Consider the following 17,907-nt stretch of genomic DNA (forward strand, 5'->3'; position numbering starts at 1 on the left):
CTTTTTAATGTCTACAGGTTTTATTCCACTTCTAATGTCTTACTAGGAATTTATCATCAATTTTATCTCTTCAGAAAGCTATCTTTTTGCTTTGTTGATCTTATGTATTTATTTTGGCTTGTTGTTATACATACTGCCTCAGTTCAATGTGTATAGCCATTTTAAGTCAAATAGATTTTTTTCATATGGGTGCAGTTTATCTTATGTAAGGAAAATGTCTTACATGCTTTACGTGTAGAATTATAATTCTAAACAGTATTTCTAAGCAATGAAAGTTGAAAAGTAAAGTATACCATATTGCATATAATAAACAGTAAACTTTGGGATGTATGAAAGTAAAATTACTAAAGATAGTTCACAGTATCTAGCTTTCCTGTCTAAACACTGTATGAATTTTCCACAATAATGTAGGTTAGGTTAATTAGTAAAGCTGTAACATCTTCTCTTAATATCATTTTACTTGTAAAGGATAAACATGACATGATATTTTTTCAAAACCTGACTATTAGAGACATCCCTGAGCTTTGTTATGCAATACCATTTTTTGAGAAATATGGAAAGCAATATGACACCATGAAAAGTGAGCCAGTTTTAGAATGAAATACACTTATCTGTCACGTTCAGCTTTGTGGCTCAGATCTTTCGTAAGTTACTTAGCTTTCCTTAACCTTGAGGCTCAGGTTTCTCTATTTGTAAATCAAGCATAACAAAACCTACCTCATAGTGGTGTGGTGAAAATTAAATATGACACAAGGCATCTGGCACATAGTGGGCATTCAGTAAATAATAACTTTGTATTTTTTTTTATTTCTAAAAAGTAATAATGTGTGACTGTTAAGGAACTTTAGAATTTGTCTTATTAATAACATAAAGCTATATAATTAAACTTCAGTTCTGATTATTACAACCCCACATATAGTTATACTAAACTGATACATTATGAAAATAATGTAACATAGAAATTTCTCCAAAATCTCATTTTCTGTATCATTGTCAGTTTATTATATTTCAACTTTTTAATATGTATTTCAACTTTTCTGTACATGAACTAACCTATCATTATATTTTTAATAGGATTATTTAGTAATTACATCTTCAGGTTTTGTGTTTTGCATATTTTTGGTTTTTGTTTTTACTTAACCAATTATCTTGCATGTCTTGCTGTTGGAGGCAGAAAATGGTCTTGTTAGTAGACCATGTCTTTTAAAAAACTAGTTGTTTTATACAAAAGTTGTGTGTGGAGAAGACATGTAAAAAAGAGATGGGATTTTTAAAATAGAAGTAGGACAGAAAAAAATGGGAAGAAGTTATACACAATGGAAACAGGAGTTGTGCTTGAAAATGAGTGGTATTTATGAACAGCAGATCCTTCTGCCATTGCAGAAGACCAGAATGATGACTCAGAAAATAGAATTTTTTATTTTATTTTTTTTTCAGTATAGGGGAAGCATAGAGCCATTTAAATGTACCAGTATCCCCCTGGAGTGTTAGTATGCCAGTATATACATCTGTGATAAAGTGAGGGCAATTTAATAGTGTCCTAGCACTCCTTATACTGGTATAACCTTGGTCAGATCACCCATGTTGTCTCACCTGGACTTGAAGAACATATGAGATAGTGTAAGCACTTAGAAGGCTGTAAAAGGTTACACAAATGTGAATGTAAGTAAAAATACATCAGACTTAGAATACCTATTTGGTTATTATATAACTTCAGAGCTCATCTTAAGAAAATTTGGAATCTTCACTTCATTGAATCATTCAACGTAAGGACCAGATTTTATTCAAGATACAAGTTGTTGCTATTAAAGAGATTCAGGGAAAAAGTCATTATGTCATCATGTACTTAAATAGAACATTTATGATTACATTTTAAAGAGTGTTTAGTGCTCTTGTTTACCTGAAATATTATTGAAAGAAACATTAAAAAGAGTCTAGCAAAACCAGGGCCTAGTACTTATTTGCTTAAATGTTAACTTAATCTGTTGAGAAAGGGGATGAGCAAATTGCTTCAAAAATCCTAATTTGATTCTTTGAAAGATTTTGAGATACTTCTTTTTGACTTTGTGTTAACAAAATGTAATGGCTCAACATCAGTTTTTGTTTGTTTTACATTTTTCATAGTCAACAAAAATCTTCTATTGTGACACAAATCAAATAACCATTATTTTGTTGCTTTAGCATGCTGTTCTAAAGAAATTCCTGCTTTCTCGGTGTTGTTACTCATAGACCTATTTCCTATTTTGTTTCCTTTTTCTTTTTTCTATCTCTAGTTTTTGGATGAAGACTTGAAGGTAGCTGGGAAATACAAAGGAAATGATTATAGCCAGTATTCACCCTGGTCATGTGACACTATTGGCTCCTACATTGGAACTAAAGATGCAAAACCTAAAGATGTTGTGGCAGCAGGGAGTGTGGAAATGATGGTATGTGTAACAACTGAGCCATAGTTCTATACTGTGTGATTGAATTATATTTAAAACCTTTTTGATTTCTTTTATAATTCTTAACTCTTAAGTTTAAACAATAAAGTTGAATCTAGTGAACAACACTAGTTTTTGTGTCACAATTATAGTTACTTAGCTTCAAATAAGCTGTGGTATACCGAAATGTATTACACTAAAATCATTTTATTTTTTAACAAAAGTAGTGTAACACCAGTGTATCTAATACTCAAGCTTAAAATATATGACTATTTTATCTTAATTGCTTCTTTATCCTTTAAAGAAATAAAACTTTACCTAAGTAATTAAATCCGACTTTCTATACCTTCCTAATCTCATTTTCTGCTCCTCTCCTTCCCTGGAGTTAAGGTAAATCCTATCCTGAATTGAGAGTTTATCATTTCATGGATACTTTTATTGACTTATAAATAATTTTGTTTTGAATATTTATAGACCTTATACATATTATAAATTTCAGCCTATGTTTTCTTTCAGCATTGTTTTTTGAGATGTATCCAAATTTATATCTAAGTCCAAATTCATTCATTTTCACTTCTTTTATCAGATACCATTTATGATAACTGATAATCATACAATAAATAAATATAATTGTTTATTCATTTTCGTGTTGATATTTTTAGGCTGTTTTTGATCTTTTATTATTATCTACAGTGCTACAGTAAACATTCTTGCCTATGTTTCCTTGTTTACATGGATGAAATTTATGTTTAGGAGTAGTGTTAATGAGTTAAAGGTATGCCTTGACTTTTTTTTTTTTTTTTTTTTTTTTTACTATTATTCTTAAGCCATTTGCCCTTATTAATTCTAAGAAAGGTTCCCTGGGTTGTAAGATATAGATTTTCAAAGAGGAAGACTTGTCCAGCAGGTTGAGAGAAGACCAGTTCTTGGTAATAGAAAAGCAAGACTTAGATGCCAGTATAGCTGTAAATGAGTGAAGTAGCATCTATAGCATGAATATGATTAGATGCCAGGCAATAAAAAAAGAAAGAGAAAGAAAGGAATATAGAGGAGAAAAAAGCAGAAAGGAACCTTTTGCTTTTCTGTAGTGGGTTTAGGGCAACATTGTTTTTAGGCCATAAAAAACAGCCTCTCTAAGAACAGGAATGAGATAAGGAGGCAGAGTAGATAGAAACCCTTGTTTCAGAAAGAGTAATTAAAATAAGTTTTATAAATTACTGAAGAATAAAAATGTTGTCCAACCTAACCTACATGTTATTGAACATTTCCCAAATGGATAAAAATCTCCCCCAGTGTTTTCAAACATGAGTCTGGATGTGAATTCTGATCCTTAGAATTTAACCTAAGGATCTGTTAAAGGTCAAGTTCTAATTCAGTAAGACTGGGATGAGACCTGAAATTCTGCATTTCTAGTGAGTTCTGTAGTGATGCTGTTGCTTCTGGACTTTGGGCTATACTTTGGGCTTCCCTCGTGGCTCAGCTGGTAAAGAATCGCCTACAATGTGGGCGACCTGGGTTCAATGCCTGGGTTGAGAAGATCCCCTGGAGAAGGGAATGGCTACCTACTCCAGTATTCTGGCCTGGAGAATTCCATGGACTATGAAGTCCATGGGGTCACAAAGAGTCAGACACGATTAAGTGACTTTCACTTCACTTTAAGTAGCAAGGGTCGGACAGTTCAGTTTCCATTTATCTTTCTGACTGTAATCCCTTTTAAAAGCCTATGTTGGCACATATTTTTAAAGAATGTTTATATATATCTATTTGAATGTGTACATATATATATATTTGTATATGTGTGTGTGTGTGTGTGTGTGTGTGTATGTATACTGGATAATGATGTAAAAAATATTTCTGATGATGTAGAAAAAAATACCATTATAGGGAGTGATCAGAGATTCAAAAGGTAGTGTTTTATATGACAACTAAAAGCAACCAATGATTTTAGTTTTTACCAGTAAATTATTACAGAGCTAAAGGAAATTATGTTAGAGATCTAAGTGAGGGGTGGATTTCTCATTGCATTTTTTCTCAGAATGTGGAGAGTAAAGGAATGAGAGACCAGCGATTGGACCTTCAGAGAAGAGCAGCAGAAACCAGTGATGATGATCTCATCCCATTTGGAGACCGACCAACAGTATCTCGGTTTGGTGCCATTTCTCGAACTTCCAAAACGATCTATCAGGGTGCTGGCCCAATGCAGGCTATGGCACCTCAGGGAGCTCCCACAAAATCTACTAACATTTCAGGTAATCAGATGTAATCAGATTTTAGAGGGTTCATATTCACAACTGTCAACACTGCCTTCTCCCTATTTACCATCAGTGCTCTTCATAATTTTCAGGGGCAGTAGTCTGCAAAGTTTTCTGTGGAATTAGCCCTGTAGAAAAGTAATTATAACCTGGGGAATTATAGGGGTACAAACTAAAATATCTGTATATGAGGGATAACCTATGTGTTTTTTAATAGTTTTATTGTTTTTGTTAAAATAACACATCTTATTTTTAAAAAATTCATACCAGAGGAAAAATTACAAAGACTGATATTTTAGTGGGGAAAAAGCAAACATCAATACCCTATTACCATTTTGGTAGCCATCTTTGAAGATAACTGTACAGAATATAGTTTTGACTTTTAGATTGTGACTACCTGAAAAGGAGAATCAAATCCACGAATTGCATCATTTCACTGTAAATTACTCTCTTACAGATTATGGTCCATATGGAACTCATGGTGGCTGGGGAGGTTCTCCATATTCACCTCATCAAAACATACCTTCTCAGGGACACTTCAGTGAGAGGTATTATGTCATTCTTATTACTTTTATAAACCTTTAGAATTACTCAACTTGCTTTGTTTTTCTGATCAATAGTATTTTTTTTAATAAAATGTAAAATTTATTCCACATTTTCCTTCCCACCAAAGGGAGAGAATATCTATGTCAGAAGTGGCTAGTCATGGAAAACCCCTTCCGTCTGCTGAGAGGGAACAGCTACGACTAGAATTACAGCAGCTAAACCATCAAATTAGCCAACAGACCCAGCTACGTGGACTAGAGGTACAAGCTTAGAAATATTCCAGTTTTTAAAGCTTCTCAAAGAGATTTTAAAAGGAGGAACTTTTGAGGTTCAATGAACCTCAAACTTTAAAGTCTTTTTCTTAAGAGTTAGTATAGGTGTCCATTTTTCAAAGAATTTTAATACTTTGAAGTTTTCAGACTTTAGGAAATTTAGAATTTCTATTATCTGAGAATAGAAAACATATTTTATATGTTTTATATGTTATTATATATTATATATAAACTCCTTTTATATTTTTATACTGTATAATATTTTAGATAATCTAAATTTCCTAGATTATCTAAAATATTAAATAAAATAAAATATATAAAAGGAGCTTATATTCCCTGATAACACATTTAAGTTGAGGGTATACTATATAGTTTTTTAATCAACAGATGCTTTTAACTTAAATTTTGTTTTTTAATTTCTCACATTTTCTTTAATTTTAAAAAATTTCTCTCACTTCTTTTATTCCTCAGTATCTTTAGTAGAAGCTCACAACTTTGACCTAAAAAAAAAAAAATCCTCTACATAATAACAATACCTTTCATTAATATAGTTTTTTCACTTTATAAATTATTATTACATATCTTATTTGACCCATATGGGTTCCTGACACGTAGATTGGGCAGGTGGTATTTTCCTCCCTTTTTGGTTGAAGGATATGAATTTCACAGAGATTGAACATGAACCCAAGTCTTCATACTCTAAGTTCACTGTTTTTTCCACCATGCTGTCTAGTACTTAAGAGAAACAGAATGTCAGAAGACAAAAAATTCTTGAAGTTCTTTAAGTGCCACATCAGGAAGACTAGGTTGTTTATATTATCCTTTGGATTGGAACATAGACTTTGAATATGAAAAGCTAAAGACATTCTAGTGATAAATGCATTGCTCTCTTCTGAAGAAAAAGATACTCTTAGAACGTTAGTCTTTATCTTTCTACCAGGATCTTTAATAATATGTAAGGCATTGCTTTGGAAATAAATTTCTAACTGATTCTGTCTTAGACTTTCTTATTAGCAAGACCAATAGGTAGGATGTTTTGTGTGTTTATTTTTGAGCTTATTTTTGAGCATGTGTCTGGCTTATACTCTTGTGTAAGTGATAAAGTTTAGAAATATAAACCTGTATAGTATTCATGTTTGTCTCCTTTTTCCATTGCTTTATTTACCTTGGTCCAAAACTTCTTGCTAATTCCTATTGTAAGAAAAAAGAATGCTATGTTTATTATGTTCATCTTCAGGTAACTAGTTATTAAAGATTTGGACCTTTAACTTCATAAAATATAATTCTTTACCTTACTATTTCATGGCTTTTTATCTTAGTTGAAATTTCCTAGACTGATTTTCTGTTCCAGAAAATTTCAGCATTGTTTAACTCACTGTGGTTAAAAGTCCTTGTCATAATTGAAGTTTCATTGAAAGAAATTATAGAATTTATTTCAGAGAAAATTCAGTTAAAAAAGAAAAAGCACATTTATAGTTTTTTTCCCCCACATTTATAGTTGACTTCTCTCTTTCAGTTAAAAAAGAAAAAAAAAAAAGCATGTTTATAGTTTTTTCCCCCCACATTTATAGTTGACTTCTGTCTTAAATAAGAAAAGAAGAGCGACTTAAACCAAAGATTAAATTACTGTTCACCAAGTTTAAATCCCCCATCTTCTTCCTTTTTTATTCAAATGGTATTCAAAGAAACAGTGCCTTATAGTTGCATCGATTTTATTGCAAATATATATGAGTAATAAGCTACTTAAGGCTGTGGTCTGGAATCGGGCCTGGTCATTCTATGCTTGGTGTGAAATGTGTTGAGCTGTGTATGTGCTTGGCTTTATGCACTAGGCTGTTAGTAACAGACTGGTGTTGCAGAGGGAGGCGAACACCTTGGCAGGCCAGTCACAGCCCCCACCACCACCACCTCCAAAATGGCCTGGAATGATTTCAAGTGAGCAGTTGAGCTTGGAACTGCACCAGGTGGAAAGGGAAATTGGGAAGAGAACCCGGGAACTGAGTATGGTAAGTGTTACTGTGGAAAGAGAGAGGGAAGGTGAAAGGAAACCCTGTGTGTAGTTGTGTCACTGAACGTGTGGCTCTAGAGTTCTAGAATCATCTAGAGCTATAAAATCATCACCCCAAGGCTAAAATGAGTGATTAATACTTAGAGTGTCGTGAAAATGGACTGCCTTCTTATTTTATCACTTTTCTCCTCATTTATCTATTGGTTTGAGTGTGGTTTTTGTCTTAGATTTCTGTATTTATAATAAAGTTTCAAGGAAAACAGGGTGATTATCTGAAAGTTACTATATTTCTGTTAAACATGTTGGTTAAGGAAGCAGAGGGGATGGCATTTTTTGCAATGCTATGTTATCCAAGGGCTTCCTTGAAGCTCAATTGGTAAAGAATCTGCCTGCAATGCAGGAGACTCTGGTTAGATTCCTGGGTTGGGTCAGGAAGATCTGCTGGAGAAGGGGTAGGTTCCCATCCAGTATTCTTGGGCTTCCCTTGTGGCTCAGCTGGTAAAGAATCCACCTGCAATGCAAGAGACCTGGGTTTGATCCCTGGATTGGGAAGATCCCCTGGAGAAGGGAAAGGCTACCCACTCCAGTATATTCTGGCCTGGAGAATTCCATGGACTGTGTAGGCCATGGGATCGCAAAGAGTTGGACATGACTGAGTGACTTTCACATCATATGTTATACAAAGGTATATTACCAAGTAACATTTCTAGGTTTCACAGCCCTTAAGTTATTGATGACCTTTTTTTTGTCATGAATGAAATGCTATCAGCATATTCTTTCCTGTGGAATTGAATCCACAGATATGCTTAGGATTTATGTTATGGTACATGAACACTCATTTCAGTAAATTTTGAATCTTAGGTGATTGAAACATTCCTTCAGATTGCATGGTAATTGATATTTCTTTTTGATGTTGTTGCATAGTTTTCACATTCTTTTAAAGGAAATACATGGGGCTTATTTGTTTTCCTGTTTTCAATAAATGTATTATAGATACTTACTATACTTTGACTTGATTTTTCTGAATCATCAGTTTTCCTATGAGATTTTCCAATGTTAACATGAGACATTGCCCCCTTATTGCCCATCTTGGATGATGAGCAAGTGGACCATACTCCACTATATTTTTGTGTTGTTGTTCTTTTAATCTGCCTGTTTCTTTCGTCATTTTACATAACTAAATATGATTTCTGTTCATCACTTTGTATTACTTGTAGCTGGTTTCTCCTCCATCAGCACTATTAAATAGAAGATAATCAAATTTATTTCCTTTTCTTTCAAAGGAGAACCAGTGTTCTCTGGACGTGAAAAGCAAATTGAATACAAGTAAGCAAGCAGAAAATGGACAACCAGAACCACAAAATAAGGTTCCAGCTGAGGACCTTACATTAACATTCAGGTAAAGAAAGGGACACTTCCATATAGTCTCATACAGTCATGATAGAAGCACTCTCATAAATATAATTTGATTTTTACAATATCATTATTTTGTATACTTTGAGAAAATAATATTTTTGCATAAATTTGGGGGTTTATAAAGGGGCTTCCTTAGTGGCTCAGTGGTAAAGAACCTGCCTGTCAGTGCAGGAGAAACAGGTTCAATCCCTGGGTTAGAAGATCCCCTGGAGAAGGAAATGACACACCACTCCAGTATTCTTGCCTGGAAAATGCTATGGATAGAAGGAACCTGAAGTGCTACAGTCCATGTGGTCACAAAGAGTTGGACACGACCTAGCAACTAAACAACAAAAAGGAGTTAATAAAACTTATTTTAGAATAGAGTCAAGGTTGAATTATCAGTTAATATCTAGGAAATGAAATTTTCTGCTTCCATCTCCTTCTTCGCCTTGTTTTATAATTTATTTAAAACCATTGTTAACATTTTGATGTATATATACCCTTAAGTGTGCGAGCATTTAGCCTCTTTCACCCACATACCCCCTGTTCTGTCCCACCTGGTTTTTAATTTGGTCTGTCCATATCACCCATTAGTCTTCTACAGGCACAGAAGAATACATATCGACTATTATGAACAACCCTGCAAAAAATATATTGTAGTTAATTCTTTGTACATCTTGCACCTTAGGATATTTTACAACTAGGGCACTTTGAGGCTTTTAATGCATAGTCCTGAGTTGCCTTCCTGATGATATACAACAACAATTTCTAATGCTCTGTTGCTTCCAGGCTTAAGTTTTTGTCTGTTTAAATCCATGTGTTATCTTGTCCTATTAAACCTGTTAAAGCAGGGGTCAGCATTTTTCCTAAAGGCCAAATAGTGAATATTTAAAATTATTAGTCTTACTATCCATGTCAGAACTCTCAGTTCTGCTGTTGTAATGTGAAAGCAGTCATAGACAATATGTAAACAGATGGGCAGGCTGTATTCCAATAAAACTTTATTTATAGAAACAGCTAAACAAAACAGAAACCAGTCACCTAGCTTGTCTTGGTTTGCCAACCCATATGCTAAAATAAAGCATGGATATAGAGCTATAAATTAAAGTTTGAAAGCCATTCACGTATTTTCCAAAGTGCTATATAGAAAGGCCCTGTTGATTTTATTCTACTAATAATCAGTTTTCTCTCTCTCCTCTTTTAAAATTCCAACTCGTTTTTTTTTTTTAAATGTTAACAGTGACGTGCCTAATGGATCAGCATTGACACAAGAGAATATCAGCCTCCTGTCCAACAAGACCAGCTCTCTGAACCTGTCAGAGGACCCTGAGGGAGGAGGGGACAATAATGACTCCCAGAGATCAGGAGTTACATCCAGTTCTACTCCATAAAATATGAGGAGTCCTACCTTTATCTTCTGCTCCTAACCAATCTGTGGGGCATAGGGGTAGGAGAACAGATAACTTCTTAACCTTTCTCTGAGGGTGGTCAGAGAAATCCAGGAAAAGCACCGGAGGCAATGTGCACAAACACCACTACTAAAAACAAACCCTGCACATAGTTCACAGTAATGCATTTTTTAATTTAAAGAAAAAGAAAATTAGCAGTATCTGCAAGCAATTCAGATTAAATTTGTTTTTGTTCTGTGAATGAACTTTATTTTAATAACTTTGGACGCCTTGGATCCAGGGCTTTAAAAAAAAGAAGAAGATATTATATATACACTCTGTTTGATTAATTGTATGATCTTAATGAAGTAGGTTTTTCTTGTATTTTGGTATTATTACATACCCAGTGTATAATTCCATATCCCCAATCCTTTCCAGCTCTCACAACCCCATAAATTACCACAGACTAAAAGCCCCGGCCATTCTGAGAATTCTGTGGTGCTTGAGAATTAGTAATAGACTAGTTATTAGAAAATGTGCAGCAAAGCAACTTTTCCAAGAGCCATTATTTGGAAGCTATAATTTGCTTTCTTTCTGGGTCACAAGCTTCATGTGTAGGGAGGTTTTTCATATGGCATTAAAACTTTCTGTTGTTGCTCAGGAGGGCTTTATTTCTGTTTTTTTGTTTATATCAGCTTTTCAGAGAAATAATTACCAATTAATTTTTGAAGACCTCATTTTCATATCATGAACCACTTTCATTCTCTTAATGTAATCAGAAATCCAAGTCAATTTTAGACTGCTTGATTAGATTTAAATGGAAATTATTTTAAGGATGAACTATAATTTATTAGCACTGAAAATACATATTTAGTTTATTACCTATATTGAGCTGATGACTGGAAATTCAGAGCAATCCTTTTCCAAGTTGAACTTCTGAAATAATAGAATATTCAAAAACCAGGATAATCCATCATGTTTTAAAACTGCTCAACACTTGATTGAACTTAAAATGAGCAGAGCTACATTATTTCAATGAATGTTTTGTTTTACTCTCAAAAACCAAAAGTACAAAATTCCTATATACTGGAGCCCCTGGCTTTCAAGGAGATTTGGCAAATGAGAACTGCCTGAATCTTAAGGATAGTTTACAAATTGATCGGTAGTTGCCTTTTGGAATCATTAGCGCAAGTAGGTAGTAAGTACCTAGAAGTCAATTTTTGTAGTCTTGGCTTCACTATACTGAAAAGACTTTTCATGAAAATGTTGAAGAGAATAAGGAATAATTTTTCTCATTTAGTTCTGCTGCACATATTCTGATGCCACATGTCTATACTGAACTAAGACCATATAAAATGTGTTTAGTGGGGATTATTTGACATAGTCACCCACCGTATCCCTATGTTTGCCTGATTTTCTAGAAATTTCCCTTTCTGGATTATACTAAAACAGAAAGCACTGGTTATGTAATAAGTTACTGCATTGCTTTGGTTGGGTAAAAGCAAGAGTTTGTATTTTTCTTGTTTCTTATTTTCTTAACCCGTAACTCCTGCTGAGGTCATAACCACCTCAGTCTAAGCTCTGTGTCTATCGTACTATTAAATGAAACAAATGGGGGGTAAGGGAGGGGGGAGGGTAATACAGTCCTGCCATTGCCTACCAGTAGGAGAGTCCAAACAGAACACTCTTTTGAGTAGCAATTATTTAATTTGCCCAGTCAAGGCACCGTGTTTATATACTATTTCACATTGAATTTGATTATGCCCTACAGACCTGGCTGGTCAAGGATTTGATATACACATATTGGCTTGGGATTCGAGCTTTCTTTTTTATTTAAATAAAAATTTATATATATATATTATATATATACATATATACATAGCTATATCTGTATATATATTGGGTATGTTTTATGGATTTTTTCGCATGAGCGCAGCTGTTGCGATAAAATGACTGATTGGGAGGTAGAAGCACTGAATGAAGATGAGGCATTTTATCAGTTGATATCCATGTTTTCCTATTTTTTAAAAATACATTTGCTTTTTTGCCTTTTTTCGTTTATTTTGCTTAAAACCCTCTTACATTTACTATTTAAGTACTTATTGTTTTGGGGAGGAGAAGGAGAGAAATTTTATGTCTGACAGAGTCCTGAGATTTTTATAATTTCTCTCTCTAACCATAAAAGGCAACATTCTTGGCCTCTAACCTTCTGTAGGCAGATTTGGGCAGATCTTATTTCTTCTTTGGACATGTTAAATAATTCCTAAATTTTAGGAGCAGTTGGTTCAGTTTGGAATTCAGAATGATTCTGGTATTAAAAAGAAATTTATGGGTGTTGATTTTGTTGAAATATGGAGTAAAAGTAAAATTCCATTTTGGGTATCTGTTGAAACTCCTAATAACTCAACTTCTGTTGTTCTTGTTTATTTCCTTCAAATACACTCATTCTTTCACCATTTTGATTTTGTAAGCTAGGTAGAAAGAGAGATTAATTTATGTTTTCCTATTCTGAATAAAACCAGAAAAGCCACTGTTTGGAACTGACTTAAAATAGTCTCTCTTTTTAAGGTATTTTCATGGAGTGAGGATGCAGATCTCTTAAATTATAGCCTTAATTCTAGCTATACCTCTCTAAGACCCCACCCTTTAGAGGAAGTCTGGGTGGGTAGAACAGCAAGAGGAAGCTATACTGTCCCACTGTGCCTGTAACTCGCCTATTTAAGATTAGTTATTTTGCCTTACCTCATGGAAATTCTTACAACTTTTCCAGTGCTTATAAGCAGTTTTAGGAATTCAATAAAACCTCCAAAAATTTTTTCTCTTACTTTGTTTTCCTTTTCCCTGTGATATTTTTTTGTCATATGATGAGCCTATGGTGGTAAATGGCCTGTTTGGCAAAACTGTTTGACTTTTTAACTGCTTTTTTCTTAAAATCTGTGAAAGAAAGTGACTTTTCTGGCTTCTTAGATTTATTCCCAGAGACAGGTAAAACGATGAAGCCAGTCAGATAGGAAATTCCATCTTTAGGCTTTTTGCTTATTCAGATGTTAATTTCTTCTGAATTATAAGGCAATACTCAGACATCTGATGAAAATGAACACTTTTGAAGGGTTAAGGTAGGAGTAATAAGCATTTCTTTCAGTTCTGTTTGGATAACACCATAATTTTATTATAACCAGAGTATAAAAGTACTTTGACCTTTTCTTTATTCATTGGGTCTTAGGAAAAGGGTAGAAGAACTGAGAATAAGATATCTAGACTCAATTTTCTGACCTATATGTAGTTTTTTCTCCTTGCTTGTAGATACTGTCATAAGTTCAGTAGCTGCAATGTCTTGGGTAATTTACAGAGGCTGATGTGACCAAAGATCCATTCCTTGTTACTTTTCTAATCAAAAGAAAAATTAGTTATAGGTTTCTAGTAATATTCAAATAGTAAGACACTATTTTTAATACCAGCTACAACATACTTAACTACTCAAAGTATAAAAATATATTTCATACAGCATTAATATGGCTAATTTCCTTTTCCCATTTTATTTCCCTTTCCTTCTCCTAGTCTTTCCCTTTTTTTTTTTTCGGTCTGAAAGACCTAAAATTGGTATGATTCTCATTTGCTATCTTGAATATGTAACTCCATCAGATTTTCCATAGGTCTTCAAAGTTGGAGCTCAAAGTTTGCTTTTGTTTTTCTTTTTTCTCTGGCCCTTCTCTATCTTGCAAATTCCCCTTGATTTACCCACTGCCCTCCCCAATCTGCAACAGTGACAGTTTGCTGCCTCAAAACAGAGCATTCAAATGAATTCGCTTAGCCAATAACTTCTGTGAAGTTGCCTTTTCTAATGGTGTTATTACTCAGTGATGCACAAATGTGGTATTTGCCCTACTGGTAGGCAAAACAAAGGTCTGGTTAGGAATGGTAACCTGCTGTTTTCTTTAAAGGAGAGCCAAAGACTTGTGCTTTACTCTGTTTTGGTTTGGGAGGAAATAGCCATTTTGATTGTGAAACCTTTTAGTATTCATGAGTTGATTATATTGTGTAGGGAGATAGGTCTAAAGTTGACTCTTAAAGTTAGCTGGCCTTATAAAATATAAAAGTAATGAAAATCCATCAGTTTTTCTAAAACCATGAATGTCATCTTTTACAGTATTGTGTGTAAGCAGTTCCTGCCCCCATATACTGAGATTGTCTTGTCATGATAGCTTGTTATATTTTTGTTTTACTTGTGCCTATAAGACAATCTATTGTCAGTATGATCAAGTCTTGGGACTGAGTAAAAGAATCCATGAACATGTGATTGGTGAAAAATAATTAACTGTGGTTCGTACCTGTTAGATTATATTCAGATTCAGAGAAAAAGAGATTCTTTTCACTAAAGATAAAGAGTACTCGGTTGCTATTGCTTATATATAAATGGTGATAGATGGAGATCTAACCATCTCTTTTCTGCTTTCTTTTTGCTCATTTTAAAGAGTTGAGTAAAGGTTTCATGTATAAACTGTGTCTGTGAAAAGCACTTGTAATGTTTTATATGTCATTAAAAGGCCCAGTTACTTTTTAGGGGAAATTAAGAACCTGTCTGGAAATTAACTGCAGTATTTACTTAGATTTTTACCCTAAAAGTCCAATTGTGTTTTGTTGTTATTGATGATAGATGATTATTGTGTTTGCAAGGTGATATCTTCCATGAAAAATCTGCCTATCCTTTTAGGTAAAAATTAGGGCTTCTAAACTAAAGCATATTCTATGTTCTACATTAGGGATTGAAAAAGTAAGCAGTCTACTGCTGTCATTATTTTACCTGACTGTGCATTTTGCTGGCCTATATGCACACTTTTCTGCCTTGGACAACTATGGTTTTTATATTTATTTGTGGCTTCAACTCAGCTTTATGAAAATTTCCTGCTGAAATTACTTATTGGGAATTACAGGTGGATTGCAGTTAATATATTTTTTTAAATTCTTATTTCAACTTTCCTGAGCCACTTGGAACAAGAAAGATGTTTTTGTCAAAAGACACTATTAATTATAGTAAATGCCAGCTTACAATTTGATTAAGATTTTCTTTGCTAAAGATGTTTTCACATGTTTTAGATTCTAACTGATAATAACACTAGCAGCAAGTTTACTTTATAAAAAAACTGCCACCACCAAGAAGTAACACCTTTTAATAATAAATATGTTCCCAATGGGTGAGTTTTCAATACTGCACTGAACAAAGTGGGTAAAGATCCCTTTGAAATTCTATTGTGATAAAGGGACTAACCTCACCACTGGAATTACAGAGCTTGTGAGTTTTCAGCCAAACACTGACCTTCCCCTAAACTTTATTCCTGAGCAGAACATCCCTAGATTAATAACTTTTATTTTCAAAAGAAAATAAGGCACAATAACCCAAGAGAGAGAGAATTTAAAATAAGCCTCACGACAAAATATTGTGTCCAAAATATGTATTTAGAAAAATAAAATCCTGTGGAGTTTGTTGTCCTAATGTATGTTATATACTAGATAAGGTGATTTATTTTCTTGTATTGAGGTCTCATTGTTTCTAGTTGGGGTTTTTTGTGTGGTTTTTTTCTTTTTCTTTTTTTTTTTTTGGTTTGGTTTTGTTTTAATTTAAACTCTTAAGTAGACAGAGCTCACAAGTCTTTGGCATCCATTCTAGGTTGTACACTCAAGAGTCATCTTATAACTGGAAACTGTCAGGTGGCCCCCTCCTCCAACTCCAGCTGGTGTATGAAAGGATCAGGAAAAGAATGGAAGCAAACTATTGGGTGGATAATCGGTAGCCTGTTTTTTTTTTTTTTAAGAAATCACCATTTATTAGCGTTATCTTTCTCCACTAATTGACTGCCATTCTCACAGTAATATCTGAGCCACCCTGTAAAATGTTCCTCTGATTTCAAGGCATTTTAAGCTTTTGCTTATCATGTTTACATCCTCTGTTCATACCAAGACACTGTTCTGAGAGCTACTTTTTCCAAGTGTATTGTTGCCTAAATTTCCTTTATTTCTTCTTCATCCTTTCTCTTCTTCCTACATTCTGGGAATGAAAGGAACTTAGAAGAAAAAAGTTGATTTTTCCCCCCACCCCCACCCCACCACTAATCCATAGGCTTCATTATTTTACTTTATAGTAAATCTATGACTTTTTAGAACAACAGAAATGGAAAAAATGAATTAAGATAATGAACAAAACCTTTCACCCACTTAAACATTTTCCAGTTGTGAGATTCCTCTTCTTGTGTGTGGTCTCTTCCCCGTGTTACCCCTTTTCCCCTGACTATAGTCAGTGTGGTCTTTAGGCTCATACCAGTCTCCCCGAGACATTCTGCAGTCATTATCACCTTTTTGGGTGGATTTTATTTTGTTTTATTTTGTTGTTTTTTTTTTAATAACTTTTTAATATTGATGCATATTTGCTTGGGATAGAGCTTGTGTAATTTACCAATCGTATTGATTGTATGTGATTGTGCCCTACAGAGGTATATTTAACAAGACAAAAATAATGTAGGTTAATAAAGGAGCCCATTATATTTGAGTCAGGTTATAAATGACCATGAAATCATTTACAATTTGAATAGTGAAAATTTATGTCTCCTGTTCTTAAATTAGTGCTAGACAGAATATCATTTTTAAAAGTTTTTGTGCATTTCTGTTATTTTCCCCTTACCTTAGCTCCCTGTTCTTTCTCGCCTGCCTCACCCACCTGTTAAGAATTAAAAATATTGAGCCTTAAAGGGACAGCTCGTTTTTAAATTGCTAAAGTTTGTGAAATTTCACTTTTTCCAAGTGTTTCCAACTTTTCTTTAAAAAGTGAAGACAGATAATGAGTTGAAATTTCACAAGCTGTGAAATTAGCATCTGGCAAGCTGTGAAATCTTATTATTTGAAGACGTTATCTCCTAGAAGTTCTTTGGGAATAGGAAAGAAGAACCCTGTGTTTGAAGTAGACCATTTTTCTCTCTTTAAAAATCTGTTTATATGTTCAGTTTTTAAATGGCCTTTAAAAAAAAGTGAGGTGGGGTAAAGTAGTAATAGAAAGATGTTTAGGACAGCTAAATGCATGGGTCTGAGTAAGTATATAGTCTACTTGTTGCAGGGTTTTGAGAGGATGAGGCCATCTTGTTCAACCTGTGTGCATGCTGTTTATATCAAAGTTGCCACTTTTGTTAAAATGGTGTTATTTTCTTTATTATCTTGGAAACTGACTCAGCCTCATGTTGCTCCAAATTAGTGTTTAAGGCTCCCACAAGTTGCAGATAAAAAGATTATTTTAACCAGTAGAAGGAGGTGATCGGAGGTGATCCGCCTTTTGGTTTGTAAATATATGAAAGTGTCTACAAGGTCTTTATCTGCTTTCTGTCAGCATTTATATTAAATGATAAATTAATGAGGAGAAATGCGTAGTCTTTTTTGTAAATGAGCCTGTGCCATCTTATTCTAACCCTTGGGATTATGTACTTGTTTGTACCTTTTTTATGGAGTTGTGTTTGTTTTTTAGGTGAAATATAGAGAAGTAGATAATATACACAAACGCATACTCATAGTGCCAGTTTTATAGATTTCACAGGAATTAATCCAACACCACAGTCCAGAATCCTTCATTTGTTATACAGT

General features: G+C 33.8%; 1 protein-coding gene across 9 annotated transcripts in view; it reads left to right on the forward strand.

The window, feature by feature from the left end:
• Positions 1–17,690, forward strand: part of RC3H1 (ring finger and CCCH-type domains 1) — a 75,744-nt gene extending 58,054 nt beyond the window's left edge. For 6 of the 9 annotated variants that reach the window (XM_086343701.1, XM_086343705.1, XM_086343700.1 and 3 more), the window contains 7 exons: positions 2,274–2,426; positions 4,459–4,672; positions 5,133–5,223; positions 5,349–5,481; positions 7,326–7,499; positions 8,785–8,900; positions 10,140–17,690. In XM_086343701.1, the coding sequence (XP_086199827.1) occupies positions 2,274–2,426; positions 4,459–4,672; positions 5,133–5,223; positions 5,349–5,481; positions 7,326–7,499; positions 8,785–8,900; positions 10,140–10,290 (1,032 nt within the window). In that variant the 3' untranslated portion in view covers positions 10,291–17,690. The remainder of the gene's footprint in view (positions 1–2,273; positions 2,427–4,458; positions 4,673–5,132; positions 5,224–5,348; positions 5,482–7,325; positions 7,500–8,784; positions 8,901–10,139) is intronic. The other 3 variants (XM_086343708.1, XM_086343706.1, XM_086343707.1) reach the window with 1 other exon arrangement.
• Positions 17,691–17,907: the final 217 nt, after the last annotated feature.

The sequence above is a fragment of the Bos grunniens genome, chromosome 16, assembly GCF_055505025.1.
Source record: "Bos grunniens cultivar Pamir isolate PY7600 chromosome 16, Bosgru_T2T1.0, whole genome shotgun sequence".
Taxonomy (NCBI): domain Eukaryota; kingdom Metazoa; phylum Chordata; class Mammalia; order Artiodactyla; family Bovidae; genus Bos; species Bos grunniens.